This window comes from Stomoxys calcitrans, chromosome 2, assembly GCF_963082655.1.
Source record: "Stomoxys calcitrans chromosome 2, idStoCalc2.1, whole genome shotgun sequence".
NCBI classification, from domain to species: Eukaryota; Metazoa; Arthropoda; class Insecta; order Diptera; family Muscidae; genus Stomoxys; species Stomoxys calcitrans.
The window spans coordinates 110,726,967-110,743,914 of record NC_081553.1 but is presented as its reverse complement, the minus strand read 5'-3'; the positions used below and the strand labels follow the sequence as shown (position 1 = coordinate 110,743,914).

The 16,948-nt window shown below is 39.3% G+C and overlaps 2 protein-coding genes across 2 annotated transcripts in view; one reads left to right on the top strand and one right to left on the bottom strand.

Moving 5' to 3' along the window:
- Positions 1-356: 356 nt before the first annotated feature.
- Positions 357-9,548, top strand: LOC106082804 (cytoplasmic FMR1-interacting protein). Its single transcript, XM_013245537.2, has 12 exons — positions 357-440; positions 607-929; positions 989-2,152; positions 2,218-2,885; positions 2,959-3,132; positions 3,205-3,323; positions 6,238-6,350; positions 6,421-6,620; positions 6,687-7,222; positions 7,929-8,023; positions 8,088-8,474; positions 8,780-9,548. The coding sequence occupies exons 2-12, from the start codon at positions 723-725 to the stop codon at positions 8,984-8,986; spliced, it is 3,870 nt and encodes a 1,289-aa protein (XP_013100991.1). The 5' UTR covers positions 357-440; positions 607-722; the 3' UTR covers positions 8,987-9,548.
- Positions 9,549-13,966: 4,418 nt separating this feature from the next.
- The window catches only part of LOC106094837 (N-acetyl-D-glucosamine kinase), a 29,569-nt gene continuing 26,587 nt past the window's right edge, over positions 13,967-16,948 (bottom strand). The window contains exon 5 of the mRNA XM_059363610.1: positions 13,967-14,809. Coding sequence (XP_059219593.1) covers positions 14,205-14,809 — 605 coding nt within the window. The 3' untranslated portion in view covers positions 13,967-14,204. The remainder of the gene's footprint in view (positions 14,810-16,948) is intronic.

The following is a 16,948-nucleotide window of genomic DNA, read 5'->3' as shown; positions in this document are numbered from 1 at the left end:
ATCGGTCTATAACCTGATATAGCTCCCATATAAACCGATCTCCCTATTTGACTTCTTGAGCCTTTACAAACCGTGATTTTTATCCGATTTGGCTGAAATTTTGCAAATAGTCTTCTGTTATGACACTCAACAGCTGTGCCTAGTACAGCCAACATTTCAAATATATGTTATAATCCAGCTGTTATGCATTTTGAAGCATTTCCCAAACATGTGTAAAGCTCGTGCCACCTTAATATGAAGCTATTTGGATAATCAATTTCCGTTGTTAAATTCTTACACCCAATATATTCGATATAATACGGCAAGTGACAGTTGTATGCGGGTGTATGTGTACGATTAGTCGTTTATCGATTAGTCGATAACTAATGTTGACTAAAAAATAATTATTAATCAGCCATTTTGCCTAGTGAACTACCAAATTTGTGGATTTTCTAATAAAAGTGAGCCTCGAATACATATAAAAAATATATTTTAGTGTATTTTCATAACTGATCATTGCGTAGGAGTTGAAATATGTGAAGTGGAATTTGGTATAAGCCCAAAAAATAAGCAGAGAAAAAAATATTTTGCCAGACCCACCCATGAGAATTTTTTGCTTGATTGCAGGTTTTTGTGTCATTTTGAGGTGGAGCTCGGGCACCCCAAAAGAGGCAGCCTATCCGCTGCACCGAATTTTAAAAAGTTTTTGTTAAGATAATTAAAAGAAAAATAAAGCTCTTAATATGACGGAGAAAATTACTTTGGCTGATGCCTTGTCTAATGTGGAGGTTCTGGATGAGTTGTCTCTACCCGATGAGCAGCCCTGCATTGAAGCCCAGCCATGTTCGGTTATATACAAAGCAAATTTCGATACGAATTTTGAAGATCGCAATGGGTTTGTGACTGGCATAGCAAAATACATTGAAGAAGCTACAACTCATGCCAATTTGGTAAGTTCCAAGTTCCCCTTATGGTACAGAACAAGTTAATTATTATTTGACTACTTCAGAACATATTGCTCGATGAAGGCCAAAAGCATTCGGTCATGTTATATACTTGGCGATGTTGTTCCCGGGCCATTCCACAACCAAAATCTAACGAACAGCCAAATCGTGTGGAAATTTATGAGAAGACAGTGGAAGTCTTGGCACCGGAAGTGAATAAGTTATTAAACTTTATGTACTTTCAAAGAAAGGCCATAGAGGCTTTTTCGGGCGAAGTTAAACGCTTGTGTCATACAGAGAAACGTAAAGATTTTGTTTCCGAAGCCTATCTGCTAACTTTGGGACGGTTCATCAATATGTTTGCTGTCCTAGATGAATTGAAAAACATGAAATCCAGTGTAAAGAACGATTACAGTACCTATCGCCGGGCGGCTCAGTTTCTAAAGGTTATGTCAGATTCCCATACACTACAAGAGTCACAGAATTTGTCCATGTTTTTGGCAACACAAAACAAGATTCGCGATACTGTCAAAGACACCTTGGAGAAGATTATGGGCTACGAAGATCTTCTTTCGGATGTTGTGAACATTTGTGTGCACATGTTTGAAACTAAAATGTATTTGACTCCCGAGGAGAAACACATGTTGGTAAAGGTAATGGGATTCGGTCTCTTTCTAATGGACAGTGACGCGTGCAACATCAATAAATTGGACCAGAAAAAGAAAATACGCTTAGATCGTATTGATCGAATTTTCAAGAATTTAGAAGTGGTTCCCCTATTTGGAGATATGCAAATTGCTCCATTCAATTACATTAAGCGAAGCAAACATTACGATCCCAGCAAATGGCCTTTGTCGAGTTCAAATGCTGCCAGTCCCCAGGCAGATCTCATGGTACATTTGCCACAGATACGTGAAGACCATGTCAAATACATATCGGAATTGGCTCGTTATACCAACGAGGTAACCACAACGGTTAAGGAGAATCCTTCCGATGCAGAGAATAGGGCCACATCCGATTTGGCATTACGTGGTCTACAACTATTGTCAGAATGGACAAGTGTCGTGACAGAATTGTACTCATGGAAGCTGTTGCATCCTACTGATCATCATCAGAATAAGGAGTGTCCTGTAGAGGCAGAGGAATACGAAAGAGCCACACGCTACAATTACACATCAGAGGAGAAATTCGCACTGATTGAGGTGATTGCAATGATTAAGGGCTTGCAGGTTCGTAAGAAATGTATTATTATGAAGGTATATGAAGCATTTTAATCAAACTGACACTTTTTCAGGTTCTTATGGCTCGCATTGAAACTGTTCTTTGTGAGGCTATACGTCGCAATATTTATTCTGAGTTGCAAGATTTTGTACAACTCACGCTGCGTGAGCCTTTAAGAAAGGCGGTTAAGAATAAAAAGGATCTTATACGTAGTATTATCATGTCGGTGAGAGAAACTGCTGCTGATTGGCAAAAGGGTTTTGAGCCCACCGATGATCCCGTGATTAAGGGTAAAAAGGATCCCGACGGTGGTTTTCGCATACATGTACCACGTCTCAATGTTGGCCCCTCTTCCACTCAGTTGTACATGGTGCGCACCATGTTGGAATCATTGATAGCCGATAAATCAGGTGGCAAAAGGACACTGCGCAAAGACATTGATGGAAATTGCCTAATGCAAATCGACACCTTTCACAAGACCTCCTTTTATTGGAGTTACTTGTTGAATTTCAGTGATACTTTGCAGAAATGCTGTGACCTTTCACAGTTGTGGTATCGCGAATTCTATTTGGAGATGACCATGGGTCGTAAGGTGAACAAGTGCATGGTCAGGCATCAGCACAACGAGGAGTGCAAAGATTTAATAACAATGGAAAAACGTATTCAATTTCCCATTGAAATGTCTATGCCTTGGATATTGACGGATCACATATTACAAACAAAGGAACCCTCAATGATGGAGTAAGTAAAGTCGTTACATATATGTATACTCAAACATTAATGCTAAAAATTTTATTGTTTTGGGTTTTCCTAGATTTGTTTTATATCCCTTGGATTTATATAACGATTCGGCCCATTATGCATTGACCGTCTTCCGTAAACAATTTTTATATGATGAAGTTGAGGCTGAAGTAAATCTTTGCTTTGATCAGTTCGTCTACAAATTGAGTGAGCAAATATTTGCTCACTACAAACAATTGGCCGGAAGGTACTTAGCTACTACAACAAAAAGATTTGCTGAATATGCCACTAATCAATGTTATTTTTTATTTTTTTTTAGCATTTTCTTAGACAAACGTTTCCGCTTGGAGTGTGAAGTTTTGGGCTTTAACTTCCAATCATATCCTCGAAATAATCGTTACGAAACTTTACTAAAGCAAAGACATGTTCAATTACTAGGTAAGAAAGCTTAAAGAAAGCAATGATTCAGGTGACGATAAGAAACGTAGGAAATATACCAGCACCGGCGTCGTAGTGTAACTTGTAGACCATATGATATGGTATTAAAATCACATCTCTAAAAGGATTTGAAAGCTTAAACGGTAAAAAATTTATGGACTGCGGTGGTCAGACCTGCAACGCTATATAATGCTGTGTTCTGTTGAAAAAGGAAACTAAAAAATACGACGTGACAATTATTTTTTGCCGGATTATTCCACAGGAACCTTCTGCTAGAATTACTTTAGGATATGATGTGAAAAGGTCTTGACCTTTAATGCCAACTTTTATCTTAAGAGGCAGTGGTACTCTCAGACGAGTATGATGGAATTCAGTGCACTGACCCGCCAACCCTGTAATCAGCGAACTAAATCTGGAAATTAATAGGGTGGGAAACGAATATAAGCGAAGTATTTGTATGAAAATCTTAATGCAATGTAACCCAATCTGTCTTTGAGCACTCTTAAAGTTCCAGATGCCTGAAAGACGGGCAGTGTGATCGCGCTTCTGAAGCCTGGATAGACCCCGCGCAAGGGGGAATCATACAGACCGATCTCTATTCCCTCATCAGTAGCCAAGGCGCTTAAAGGAATACTTCTCTCGAGCTACGTTGAAGAATTTCCATTCGCCGAGCATCAAAATGGATTTCAACAGAACTATAACTATTCAATGCAGAAAACGTTGTCGAGGTCATAAGAAGAGCTAAGCTATGGGCAACGACGGAATATCGATGTTGATGCCCAATCAATTGGGTGAAGTGGGAATAAAATACCTGACGGATGTCCTTAATCTGTTTATCTCCACCCTGGTGATTCCAGACATATAAAAGGCAGGTCGAGTGGTTCCTATTCTATAGCCGGGCAGACAAAGTAGGCCAATGTCTATATTGTCCCTGGTCGCAAAGACAATTAAGGCGCTGCTCCTACCTAACCTTAGCTCGTCTCTGATCCCAACCGATTATCAACACGGATTCCGTGAAAAGTGTAGTACTACTAAATCACTTACATCTATCACCGCACATACCACTACATACCCGGCTCGGGATAACTATAACGAGATCCTTTGCTGCGAGCTAAAGGGCGCGTCCGCAGCTTGCGGATAATGGAATGCTCCATAGGGAGTAGCTGCAACTGCAGTCGCAGACAATCAGCGGTATCGAGAGGATAGTCTCTGTGAGGGGCCGGACGGCACCAGCCCTTGCATATATATTGAGTGCTAATGACGCTTGATACAAGGCGAGTTATTGGCGCCTCATGTTCACGCAGCAATCGGTCCTTTGGAGCGAAACGAACTTGCTCACCTATGGAAACTTGACGAGGATCGCCATTGGTTATTTAAAGGCGCCAATAACTCGCCTTGTCACATCGAGCATCACAGGCACTTAGTATTTAAGCAAGAGCCGTTGCCGCTCAGCCTCTCACTGAGACTCCACTCGATACCGCTAATTGCCAGCGACAGCAATTACTCTTACTCCGTATGGACATTCTATTATCCGCAAACTCTCGGAACGGCATAGCTGTGAGCATCACACAAGCTGGAATATTGAATTCCCATCTTTGTGGTGTTCATTGCTGTCACAAGAAGCTTAGCTGCGAGCTACCACAGGTTGCAGATAGTGGAATGCTCCATAGCTGTAACTGCAGTCGCGGACAATCAGCGATATCGAGTGGAGAGTTTCAGTGAGAGGTCGGGTGGCACCGGCTCTTGCACAAATACTGAGTGCCTATGATGCTCGATATGACAAGGCTTGTTATTGGGGGCTTTAAATAACCAATGACCACCTTATTCCTGCGGCGATCGGTCCTTTGGACTGGAACAAGCTTGTTCACCTACAGAAGCTTGACGAGGATCGCCACCTCCACATGAAAATGTGGTTACAACAACAACAGCAACTATCCACAAAGTATGGACGCACCCGATAGCTCTCAGCTACGCTTCTCGTAATAAAAATGAACACTTCAAAGATCGGAGCTCAAAGATCCAGCTCGTGTGGTGCTCATGGTTATCCCGTGCCGGGCGACATCCTACAAAGGGGTTGGGATGTCTCCTTCCACCCCTCTCTGGCGTGGAAGTAATATTATATGCAGATGACTGTTCTGTCCTAACGATCGGGCAATAATATCAGCGGACTGTGCGAGCAAAAAAATGTTACAGAATTTTCCAGGCGTAAACTAAAAATTTTAGAGAATTTTTCAGGAAGCGTAACCTAAAAAATTTCCCCCACCAAATCATCAGCAACGCTATTCAAAGCTTGGGGCAACTGATTACACCAGAGAGCTTGATAAACGAGTCAATGGACAAACGATCCCAGCGGTGAGGAACACAATATCTTGGGAGGAAACATCGACAACTGCCTCTCAATGTCAGCCGACGCTGCTACGATCTGCGAAATCTTTGCTGCCAGCACATGGGGAATGAACAAGAAAACCTTATTACCGACCTATAAGGCGATCGGTCGAACACTGATTAACTATGCGGCCCCAGTTAGGACAATGGGGGTGTGTGAAACACTTCAAAACTACCAGAACGCGGCACTAAGGACCATCCCAGTATTTTAGCAAATGGCTAGCATCGACCATCTACAGGAGTACACTAAGATCCTTAGGGTAAAGGACCACTGTTAACTTCTAAACAGTTTTCCCAGGGCCTTGAGAGAACCACCTGAACTTCCTATTCATCGGGATTGCAACGTGTTGCTGTAAAAACAACAACAGTATGGATTTCGGAGATTGGATAGCATGATGATTGGTTGGTTTGCCATCACCGTACGCCATTTCTTGGTATCGAAAAGCTTTAATCGTCCTTTGGAATACTGACTTTTCCTTTCTCATATACTACATTTTCACTTTTTAATTTAAATAAACTTTCTTTTTAGGACGGTCCATTGATTTGAACAAATTAATAACACAACGCATAAATGCGAATATGCACAAAAGTATTGAATTGGCCATTAGTCGATTTGAGGGTAATGATATCACAGGCATAGTGGTAAGTAATTATTTCACTATAGAGGTTTTAAATATTTTTTTTGTATAATTTAATGTTTGCTTATATTTAGGAACTTGAGGGTCTATTGGAATGCAATCGCATCTGTCACAAATTATTAAGCAAATACTTGGCTTTAGATAATTTCGAGTCAATGGTAAAAGAAGCCAATCACAATGTTTTGGCACCTTATGGACGCATAACACTGCATGTGTTTGTTGAATTGAATTATGATTTCTTGGTAAATTATTGCTACAATGCAGCCACTAATAGGTATAATTGTTAATTGATAGGTTTTGTTACAAATGTGTGAAAAATCGTATTCATTTTCCTTTATAGGTTTGTACGCAGTAAAGTGAATTTGGCTTCGGCCCAGCAAATGCAAAGGGAGAAACCTCCACAAATGTCTCATTACTATTTGTGGGGTTCCAAGCAATTAAATGCTGCTTATTCGACACAATATGGACAGTATACAGGTTTTGTTGGAGCACCTCACTTTCATGCTATGTGCCGATTGTTGGGCTATCAAGGCATTGCTGTTGTCATGGACATCATACTCAAAGATATCGTTAAGCCTTTGATACAAGGCTCTCTCTTGCAGTTTACCAAAACTCTTATGAGTGCAATGCCTAAATCGTGTAAATTACCACGTTGTGAATATGGTTCGCCGGGAGTGTTGAGCTATTATCAAGCTCATCTCACCGATATTGTACAGTATCCGGATACAAAAACCGAACTGTTTCAATCATTCCGTGAATTTGGCAATTGCATTATATTTTGTCTACTAATTGAGCAGGCATTGTCTCAGGAGGAAGTTTGTGACTTGTTGCATGCTGCTTTATTCCAAAATATCTTTCCTAGACCGTTTTGTAAAGGTAAGTGAATAGCTTATGAAAAGGAGAAAGCTTCAAATGAAAAAAATTAAAAGATTACAACACACACCAACCACTATGGGACGCGTTTCGTCTTTGGTTAGAAGACTTTTCAACCATATTTTTTGTGATGGCTTCAAGGGCCGTACGTTGATATTTTGTATATCGTAATAAGTGCGAAAACGCCTCCTTGATACAATTACCACATTAACCACGCTCGACAACACGGTCTATTAGCTGTTCTTTTTTTTTCCAAAGCATGTGTACCACGGAAGTAGCGTAAAAAAGTCTGTCATTACACATAAACACATGCATTGGGAAAAAGTACAGCTAATAGACCGTGTTGTCGAGCGTGGTTAATGTGGTTATTATATCATGGAGGCGTTTTCGCACTTATTACGATATACAACATATCAACGCACGTTGATCACACTAAATATGGTGGAAAAGTCTTCTAACCAAAGGCGAAACACGTCCCATAGTGTGTTGGTGTGTGTTGCAATCTCCGGCTTTCCATTTGCCAAGAAAATCTCAGCTCGCCTCGAAAGAGAAACAAACAAAAATTGTAAATTTTAATGATTTTTGCCCTAAAGGCTAAAAAATTGAAATTGAAAAATTCAAGATTTTCAAAGGTGTACAAATTTACGAAATGCTCATTTGGCAATAGTAATTGAATAGAGTAATAATTAACATTTATTCTTTGTTTCAGAAAATGAAAAACCGGAGGCAAAGCAAAAGCGTTTGGAGGCTCAATTTGCCAATTTACAAATTGTCTCAAATGTAGAGAAACTGGGCACAGCCAAGGTGGGTGCATTAAATTACAATAATCGATTGTTTTTTATTTTGCATTAAAATTTCATTCTTCCAGCAAGCCATGATTGCCCGTGAAGGCGATTTGTTGACAAGAGAACGGTTATGCTGTGGTCTTAGTATTTTTGAAGTTATTTTAAATCGCATTAAAAGCTATTTAGATGATCCGGTCTGGACTGGTCCAGCACCTGCAAACGGTATTATACATGTGGATGAATGCTCCGAATTTCATAGGCTGTGGTCAGCCTTACAATTTGTATATTGTATTCCTGTACGAGGAACAGAATACACCATCGAAGAAATGTTTGGAGAAGGTCTCAACTGGGCTGGCTGTGCCATGATTGTATTACTGGGGCAACAGCGGCGATTTGAAGCTTTAGATTTTTGCTATCACATCTTGAGGGTACAACGGGTGGATGGCAAAGATGAGGATGTCAAAGGAATTGTAAGTTTTTGTGGTTGTATTGGGTTGCCCAAAAAGTAATTGCGGATTTTTCATATAGTCGGCGTTGACAAATTTTTTCACAGCTTGTGACTCTGTAATTGCATTCTTTCTTCTGTCAGTTATCAGCTGTTACTTTGAGCTTGCTTTAGAAAAAAAGTGTAAAAAAAGTATATTTGATTAAAGTTCATTCTAAGTTTTATTAAAAATGCATTTACTTTCTTTTAAAAAATCCGCAATTACTTTTTGGGCAACCCAATATAATAGATAAATTTGAATAGCTCTTTGACCTATTGTCTCTTCTATAGAAACTTAAACGTATGGTGGATCGCATACGGCGCTTCCAGGTATTAAATTCACAAATTTTTGCTGTTTTGAACAAATATTTAAAGGGCAGCGATGTGGAGGGCTCGAATGTAGAACATGTGCGTTGCTTCCCTCCGCCGCAGCATCCTTCGGTTATATCTTCACATTATCAGGATCCCAATAAACTGCGCCAAAGCATGAACAATTAAAACAAATAACGCAGATACTCACTTCCTTCAATGAGCAGTGAGAGCAATTGACAAAATATTTAAACCAACGTATAATGATATATAGTTAATAGATTTAATTATAAACTAAATTCTTCTTCTTAGCCAGTATATTATTAGATATTCGTTTTTTGTTTTTTATTTTATTTTATTTTTTCTTTATATAAGTACACAAAAACATTCAATGCAACATCAAGTATTTCATTTCCAACTACAAGTATTTGAATAACTCTATCGGCATTTGATTAAAATTTAAGTGCATCCTACTACCTGCAGACACAACGATTCCTTTACAATCACCACAACAAAACACCTGTATGAAGAGGCCAAAGATAAAATTTCATTTGTTTTTTTTTTTTTTGCTTTTTCCTATCAATTCGTTCTCGGTTTCTTTTTGGCTTTAAAATGAAGAGATCAATTCTCTTGCCATGTATTCCAAAAATACCTACCTATCTAATGGAATAGATTTATCTTTCGCAAACACGAGGACACTAGATATACACAAAGACATCCAATAATAGCACAATAAATAAATGGAATTGCATTTTCTCCAGTTTTTTCTTCTTTTTTTTTACATTTTAATGGTATTTGGATATACATACATACATTCATATATACATATTAAAATAAATACTATCAATATAATGCGAATACTATTGCAAAGGTATAAATAGTACGTACAAGCTAAAGGAATACAATTTTCAATAAATACATTTTGATATTTGTAGCGGAATAATACGAAATTGTGTTTTTTTGTTTCGAAAACAGGTACCTTTTTAGGGCCTAGTAGAGGGATTGGCAGCCACAATACCAGGGGCCTAACTCTCGCATTCGTTATAGAGCGAGTTTTTGTTCGAAGATGAATTCCGTTGTGTAAGTACAAATTGGATCATGGCTAACGATCGTAATTTGTGGAAAAGTTGTCGATTTCGGAAAAAAATCGGTCTGAGGAGCATATTTTACCATCTCAAAGGTAAACAAAGCAAATGGATATAGTGTAAAAAAGTTATTGCTATTAAAAAAATACATATATAAAAACACGTTTTAAACAATATGCCATTGTGCTTTTTAACGATATGTTATTGTTTTTACGCAATAAATTGTTTTATGTGAAAGAGGACCAAAAAAGATGGGGTATTACGCCTCTGGCACAGCTAACGGCGCTTTTTCAATGTTAGTTTTTTCGGACAGGCATAAGTAGAACAACAGCCAAAGCATGGATAGAAAAGTCAGTACTATAGTTTTGTTTTCAGTGCTTTTTTCCACGAAAGGGTACCGTGGTACCCCCGCTACCCATTTAGTACGCTTTGATGCACTTAGAATATTTCTTAAGCATTCGGATGTTTTCAGGCATTTATTTTTTTACGGAGGCCACTGTAGCGCAAAGGTTAGCATGTCCGCATATGACGCTGAACGCCTGGGTTCGAATCCTGGGAGGAACATCAGAAAAATTTTCAGCGGTGGTTATCCTCTCCTAATGCTAATGACATTTGTGAGATACTTTGCCAAGTAAAAACTTCTCCCCAAAGAATAGTTGCTCTGCGGCAAGCCGTTCGGACTCGGCTATAAAAATTAGGTCCCTTATCATTGCGCTTAATATTGAATCGGACAGCACTCATTGATTTGTGAAAAGTTTGCCCCAGCTTCTTAATGGAATGTTCATGGGCACATTTGCATTTTTTTACTGACAAGTAGTTCTTGATTTACGATACACATCACGCTAGGGATATTCGCTTGTTAGTCATTCGATTCAATTATGTCCGCCCGAAATAAATCGGTTCACCCATAACTGATGTATATTTCAAATATATCGCAAAAGATGAGGACCTTTTGTCTTCGGTTAGGTTTAGATATAACGGGCAGTTGTATGGTGTAATAAGTAATCTGCACTCAAATAATTTTTGATTTTTTTGCAATACAAAAAGGACTCTTTCGGTCCAAAAAGTACCTTTTTAGTATAATTTAAAATGTTGTATTTTCCATTCCTGAGCCAAATATTTGCCCCCAACGAAACTACTTTGAGTGGCAAATGCTTTTAATTGAAATGTCAAAGTGGTTTTAGAAATATACCAAGGCGGATTTATAAAGGTGGTCTTACGCGAACAGCTGTTAACAGCCGGGCTGGTTTGACTGTATTAAGATGTCAGAGTTTTGTTTACATTCTCTTTGCTGTCATCTTCTTTCTCGCATATTCTCTGCTCCTGTACGGACACAAATTTCTTTGGCTGGTTGGTAAAACGTCGATCAGCTTAATGGCAAGATGGCGGATTTGTGCTTATGTGTGGAATATCGGATCAAATAGAACATCTCTTTAAGATTTGAGAAAAAGATCACAGCTGTGTCACATCAAGCCTTTGACATTAAGATTTACTACAAAATCAAAACCAAAGTAAAAAATTGTACTCAGCTTTCGCATGATCTCACCTCATAAGTGCATCCTGGCACAACAACAAAAATCTACCCCCAACGAAAGTACCTTGAGTGGCAAATGCTGTTAATTGAAATGTCAAAGTGGTTTTAGAAATATTCTTCGTTTTACAATTCATCTTATTCAAATGTATTTTATATTTGTATTTTCATCGTTATAAGACTATCTTTTTGCTTATGTGTTGAATATCGAATCAAATAGAACATTTGATTTGAGAAAAAAATCACAGCTGTCTTATCAAGCCTTTGACATATAGATTTACTACAAAATCAAAACAAAAATAAAAAATTGTACTCAGCTGTTCGCATGAACCTTAGGATGCACTTACCTGAATGTACATTTGGGTAAAGAAAAAATATCATGCTGCATTAAATTTCGTGGTTAAATGACAAAATATTTTGTTTGATCATGTTTGTAGATAATTTGAAAATTTGCTTTGCCAAATTTGGCACAAAATTAGTTTTTGTCCCAATAAAAGGGCCAAATATGTGAAAATATATTTTTTTCGAAAAGTCACGAAAAAATTTAAAGATCAAAATAAAAGAGAGCAGACACTGATTTATTTTATAAAATAAATACTTTGATGTGCTATTTTTTGCTTGACCACTTGAAAACAGGCAAAAATTGGTAATTTACGATGGTTAATTGCCGCGGGCAAAACTCGCACATTTCAATTTGAAGTTTCGGATAGAATTAATAGTTAACGGATGCCATAATATTGGGTTGCCCAAAAAGTAATTGCGGATTTTTTAAAAGAAAGTAAATGCATTTTTAATAAAACTTAGAATGAACTTTAATCAAATATACTTTTTTTACACTTTTTTTTCTAAAGCAAGCTAAAAGTATCAGCTGATAACTGACGGAAGAAAGAATGCAATTACAGAATCACAATCTGTGAAAAAATTTGTCAACGCCGACTATATGAAAAATCCGCAATTACTTTTTGGGCAACCCAATACAAAAAATGCGAAACTCGATCGTAATAAGTCGATTGCGGATGCGAGAATTACGTCCAAGGGTTAGAGCTGGCAAACTATCGGTAACCGCAACATTCGATATTTTCGATAGTTTTAATAATAAATATCGATACTATCGTTATTTTCCCATTTCCTATATTTCAAACGAAAATGAGAATTAAAAATCAGGAGTTCGATTTATATAGAAGCAAAATCAATGCACAGACCAAATAAGACCAAGATTAATAAAGTCAGTTGGAAGTTATGAGAGAAATCATTGTACAAAATCCTAAACTAATCGGATGATAATTGCGCCCTCTGTGGGCGAAATGCATTTTGAAGGATTTATTTAGTGCCGCATCGCAGGAGACCGCTTTTCCTGGCGCTGGCAAGCATAATTTCAGACTACTGATAGGAGTCTTGACTGGTCTCTGCAAGGTGTCGCGCTGGACGCAGAGAGAGACAGACTTTTGTAGAGTGTGTGAGGAGGAGTTGAAGACGATCAAGCACCTTTTGTGCCACTGCCCTACTATTGCGAGGAGAAGACACAGGATAATGGGTGAACACCTTTTTCCGTACCTTTATTCCCTCCGGACACTTAGTCATTCTGGAGTTTTGTAGATGCCTGTATTGGCTGACTGAACTATACTCCCATCGGCGAGATTTTTTTGCCGGTGTTCCCGGTCCGCCTTATTCCCAACTTTTTTTACCCACCACCATAGGAAGGGGGTATACTAATAAAGTCATTCCGTTTGTAACACCTCGAAATATTGATCTACGACCCCATAAAGTATTGGGTCGCCCAAAAAGTAAATGCGGATTTTTCATATAGTCGGCGTTGACAATTTTTTTCTTTCTTCTGTCAGTTATCAGCTGCTACTTTTAGCTTGCTTTAGAAAAAAAGTGTAAAAAAAGTATATTTGATTAAAGTCCATTCTAAGTTTTATTAAAAATGCATTTACTTTCTTTTAAAAAATTCCGCAATTACTTTTTGGGCAACCCAATATACACATTCTTAATCGTCTCAATATCCAGAGTCGATCTAGCTATTTCCTTCCGTCCGTCTGGCGAAATCACGGTCGAACGCGTAAAGCTAGCCGCTTGAAGAGACGCTTAGCTGCGAGTTACATGGTTGCGGATAGTGGAATGCTCCATACGGAGTAGCAGCAACTGCAGTTGCGGACAATCAGCGGTATCGAGCGGAGAGTCTCAGTGGGAGGCGGGGTGGCACCGGCTTTTGCATAAATGCTGAGTGCCTACGATGCTCGATATGGCACGTCGAGTTATTGGCGCCTTTCAATAACCAATGACCATAATGTTCTCGCGGCGATCGGTCCAATGGACCGGTACGGGCTTGCTCACCATAGCAGCTGGGCCAGGTTCGCCACATTCACATATAGACATGTGGCTACAACAACAAGTGTAAGAATGAATTTTTTACCTACGACCTCGGAATTATCGATTCGTGATCGATCGATCGATAACTAATCTTAAAAATTCCCTTACGCATGTCGATGACTAAATGCAAAGCATCCGTTCGCCTATAAAAATGAAAATCACCAAAAATAAAAACAAATATTAATGTTATATAAATGTATATATTTTTGTTAAAAAAAAGGTTAACATATGCATGTTCTATATATCTATATGTCTTCATTAATACATATTTGTAGATTGGATGTATATAGGTGTGGGGGAAGAAAATGGATTGTCTTGACAGAAAGTCTCAATAAAGGCATGTATGTATTGGTATTGGTATTTGTGTTTGTATGGAATGTCTTGGGGCCAGGGTAATAAACTCGTTCCTTAACCAATGTTATTTTGCACTGGAACAACCATTTGTGGAGGCAGTACCATTTAAGGAGCCATTCGTATGCAACTCCTTGTACTGATACATAACATCAAAATTATCCGAATAGTTGCGCGGCAAGGGGAAACCAATACCATCCGCACCAAGGTAACACGCCCCATAAGCCATACTCTTTGTAATGCGTAAAAGCTTCAGACCAAAGGGTATTTTATATTTTCTCATAGTTCCAATAAAGCCATCTTTAAGCAGTGGCCAACTTAGCCATACCGAACCCACGCAAGCTATGCTTAAGTCTCCCGTCTTGACCAATTCGTCGTGAACCTTTGGTAATAAGGCCTGAATGCTACGTGCTAAATGGCAACCGGCCTCATAGAATACAAATTTAGCCAATTCGTCCCCTTGTTCGGCGGCATGTGATAGCTTCTTACATAGGCTGGCAAAAAAGGGTTTATCGAATTTCGCATAACAATGTGAAAGTAAGTCATGACGGCTTTGTATGTTAAAATGTTCCTCAATCAGCTTCCAAATATGTTGAACAGGATAGGGAGATTTTTCAAAGTTGTCCATATCATCGAAGACGATTTTCATAGCACGATGTGATATGTACCAGGCTGTAAAAGATAGAAAAAGGAAACTTTATTAAAACTTTAAAGTAATACAGTGAAGAATTTAGATTCTACATAATCAATGTTGGGGGATTTTAGATACATAGAACACTAATCCTGCTCATTATCAAAAGCTTTGACTGATGGGCAGATTTAGACATTGATTTAGAATGTCAGATTCGTTGGCTATTTCCAAATACCCCTGGATGAAGCGAGAGTTGAGTAGGCAACCGAGGTCTTCAACCAAATATTTCCTGATGTTTGGAAAATGAGCACAGTGATCTCGCTAGAAGATCTTCGGTAGAAGCCAGGAAAACATTAAAGCCAGTGTTGCGCAGATGAGTTTTTGAATCCGGAATCCAAGTTGGACAATTTTTCTGGAGTCGGAGTTCCGTACGGATCTGAGCATGCTCTTTTACGAAGCTCGGAGTCGAGGTGAGACACCGCAGCCCTGATTGTAGCGGGGAAAATAGTACAGACCGATTACACTTCTGTCAACAATAAGTAAGACGTCTAAGACACAACTTCTCCCAAGGTTTTTTTTTTGGAAAATGTTTATGTCTTGAACATCGGCATGGATTTCGTAGATTACATAGCACGACGAAGCCTTTGCATGCCATCACCGCACACATTTGCCTTGGCTTCAGGCCATGCCATAAGACGGACCTCGTGACACTGGACCTATCGAAAGCATTCGACGCGGTCAGTCATGCCAAACTATTTGAGAATATTGCCCATATGTCCCTCCAGCCAGGCTTGAAACACAGGGTCGCCGGTCGGTTGTGTAATTAAGAGATAAGAAATAAACCCCGTGGAGAAACAGCGAGGCGAGGTGATATCTCCGGCACTGTTTAATCTCTACCTAACCTTCAGTCATCCCAAACTATTTAATAACATTGCCAATATGTCCCTCCAGTCAGGCTTGAAACGCTGGGTCGCGAATTATCTGTGTGATCGCCAGTCGTTTTTTGTGCAATTAAAAGATAAGAAGTCGAAACCCCGTGAAATGAAACAGGGAGGTCCCCAAGGCGAGGTAATATCTCCGGCACTGTCTAACCTCTACCTAACCTCCATTCTATTCCCTCAAGACGTCATTGAGATCATATCATATGCCGATGACTGTCGATCATGGCATCAGGCCCCACACCCATTATTTGCATCTGCGATAGGATGAACGTCTACCTCAACGAACTTGCCGCTTATTTCGCCGCAAGAAATTTTGAGTTCTTCGGCCACATTGTTCACTACAAACACGGGTGAGGTGAATAATTAGCAGAATGTGAAAGTCGAGGGAGTAACGATTCCGACCATCAAGTGTTCCAAAATACTTGTCACATTTGACAGCTCTAACAGATTCTCCCCATATACCGCAGCTATTTGCGATAAGGTCAAAAGCAGAAACAAGGTCCTCAAGTCACTTGCCGGCAGCACTTGGGGTGCTTACAAAGAAACCAAAGCAATTTGCCTGTCTGGGGTAAGTTATGCAGGGTCAGCGTTGTGTCGTCAGCGTTGTGACACGCAGTGGAATAATATTCAGATCTGTCAGAATGCCGCTCTTCGAACTGCGATGGGCTGTATCCTCAGTTCTCACGTGGACCATCTCCATCAAAACAAAGATCCTACCCATGGGAAGACATAACTACATGCTGTCGAAGCAATACCTTTTGGGCTGTTATCGCAGGGACCACCCAAATCATCGCCTTGTGGATAGGTATCCACCGCCCAGAAGCTTTGTTTTTGAACGTTGCGTTGAAAAATGCAACTATGCTAACAACAACCAAATGTTAAGGATTTTCAACTTTGACGACTGAAATCCAGCGTCATTCTGTGTTGCCATACGTGAAGTAGTGTTTTTAGGCGTCAAAGTTAAAAATTGTTTAACTTTTGCGCGTTGCTTTTCTGCAGAGTTGCATTTTCAACGCAACGTTCAAAAACAAAACTCAAGGCGCTCATTCTGTTTTATCCCTTAGGGTGGACCTACATGATCAAGAACGAGAGGTTCCATGCTAAAAGAGTGAACCTCTAGATCAAGTAGCATATTAAGCGGGTCTAGTCACCATTTATGCAGAGACGGTAGCAGATGCGGTCAATAGCTACCGGGGGGTGAATGTGGTCCTTGGAGAACAACCGCCTCCCATTGCAACT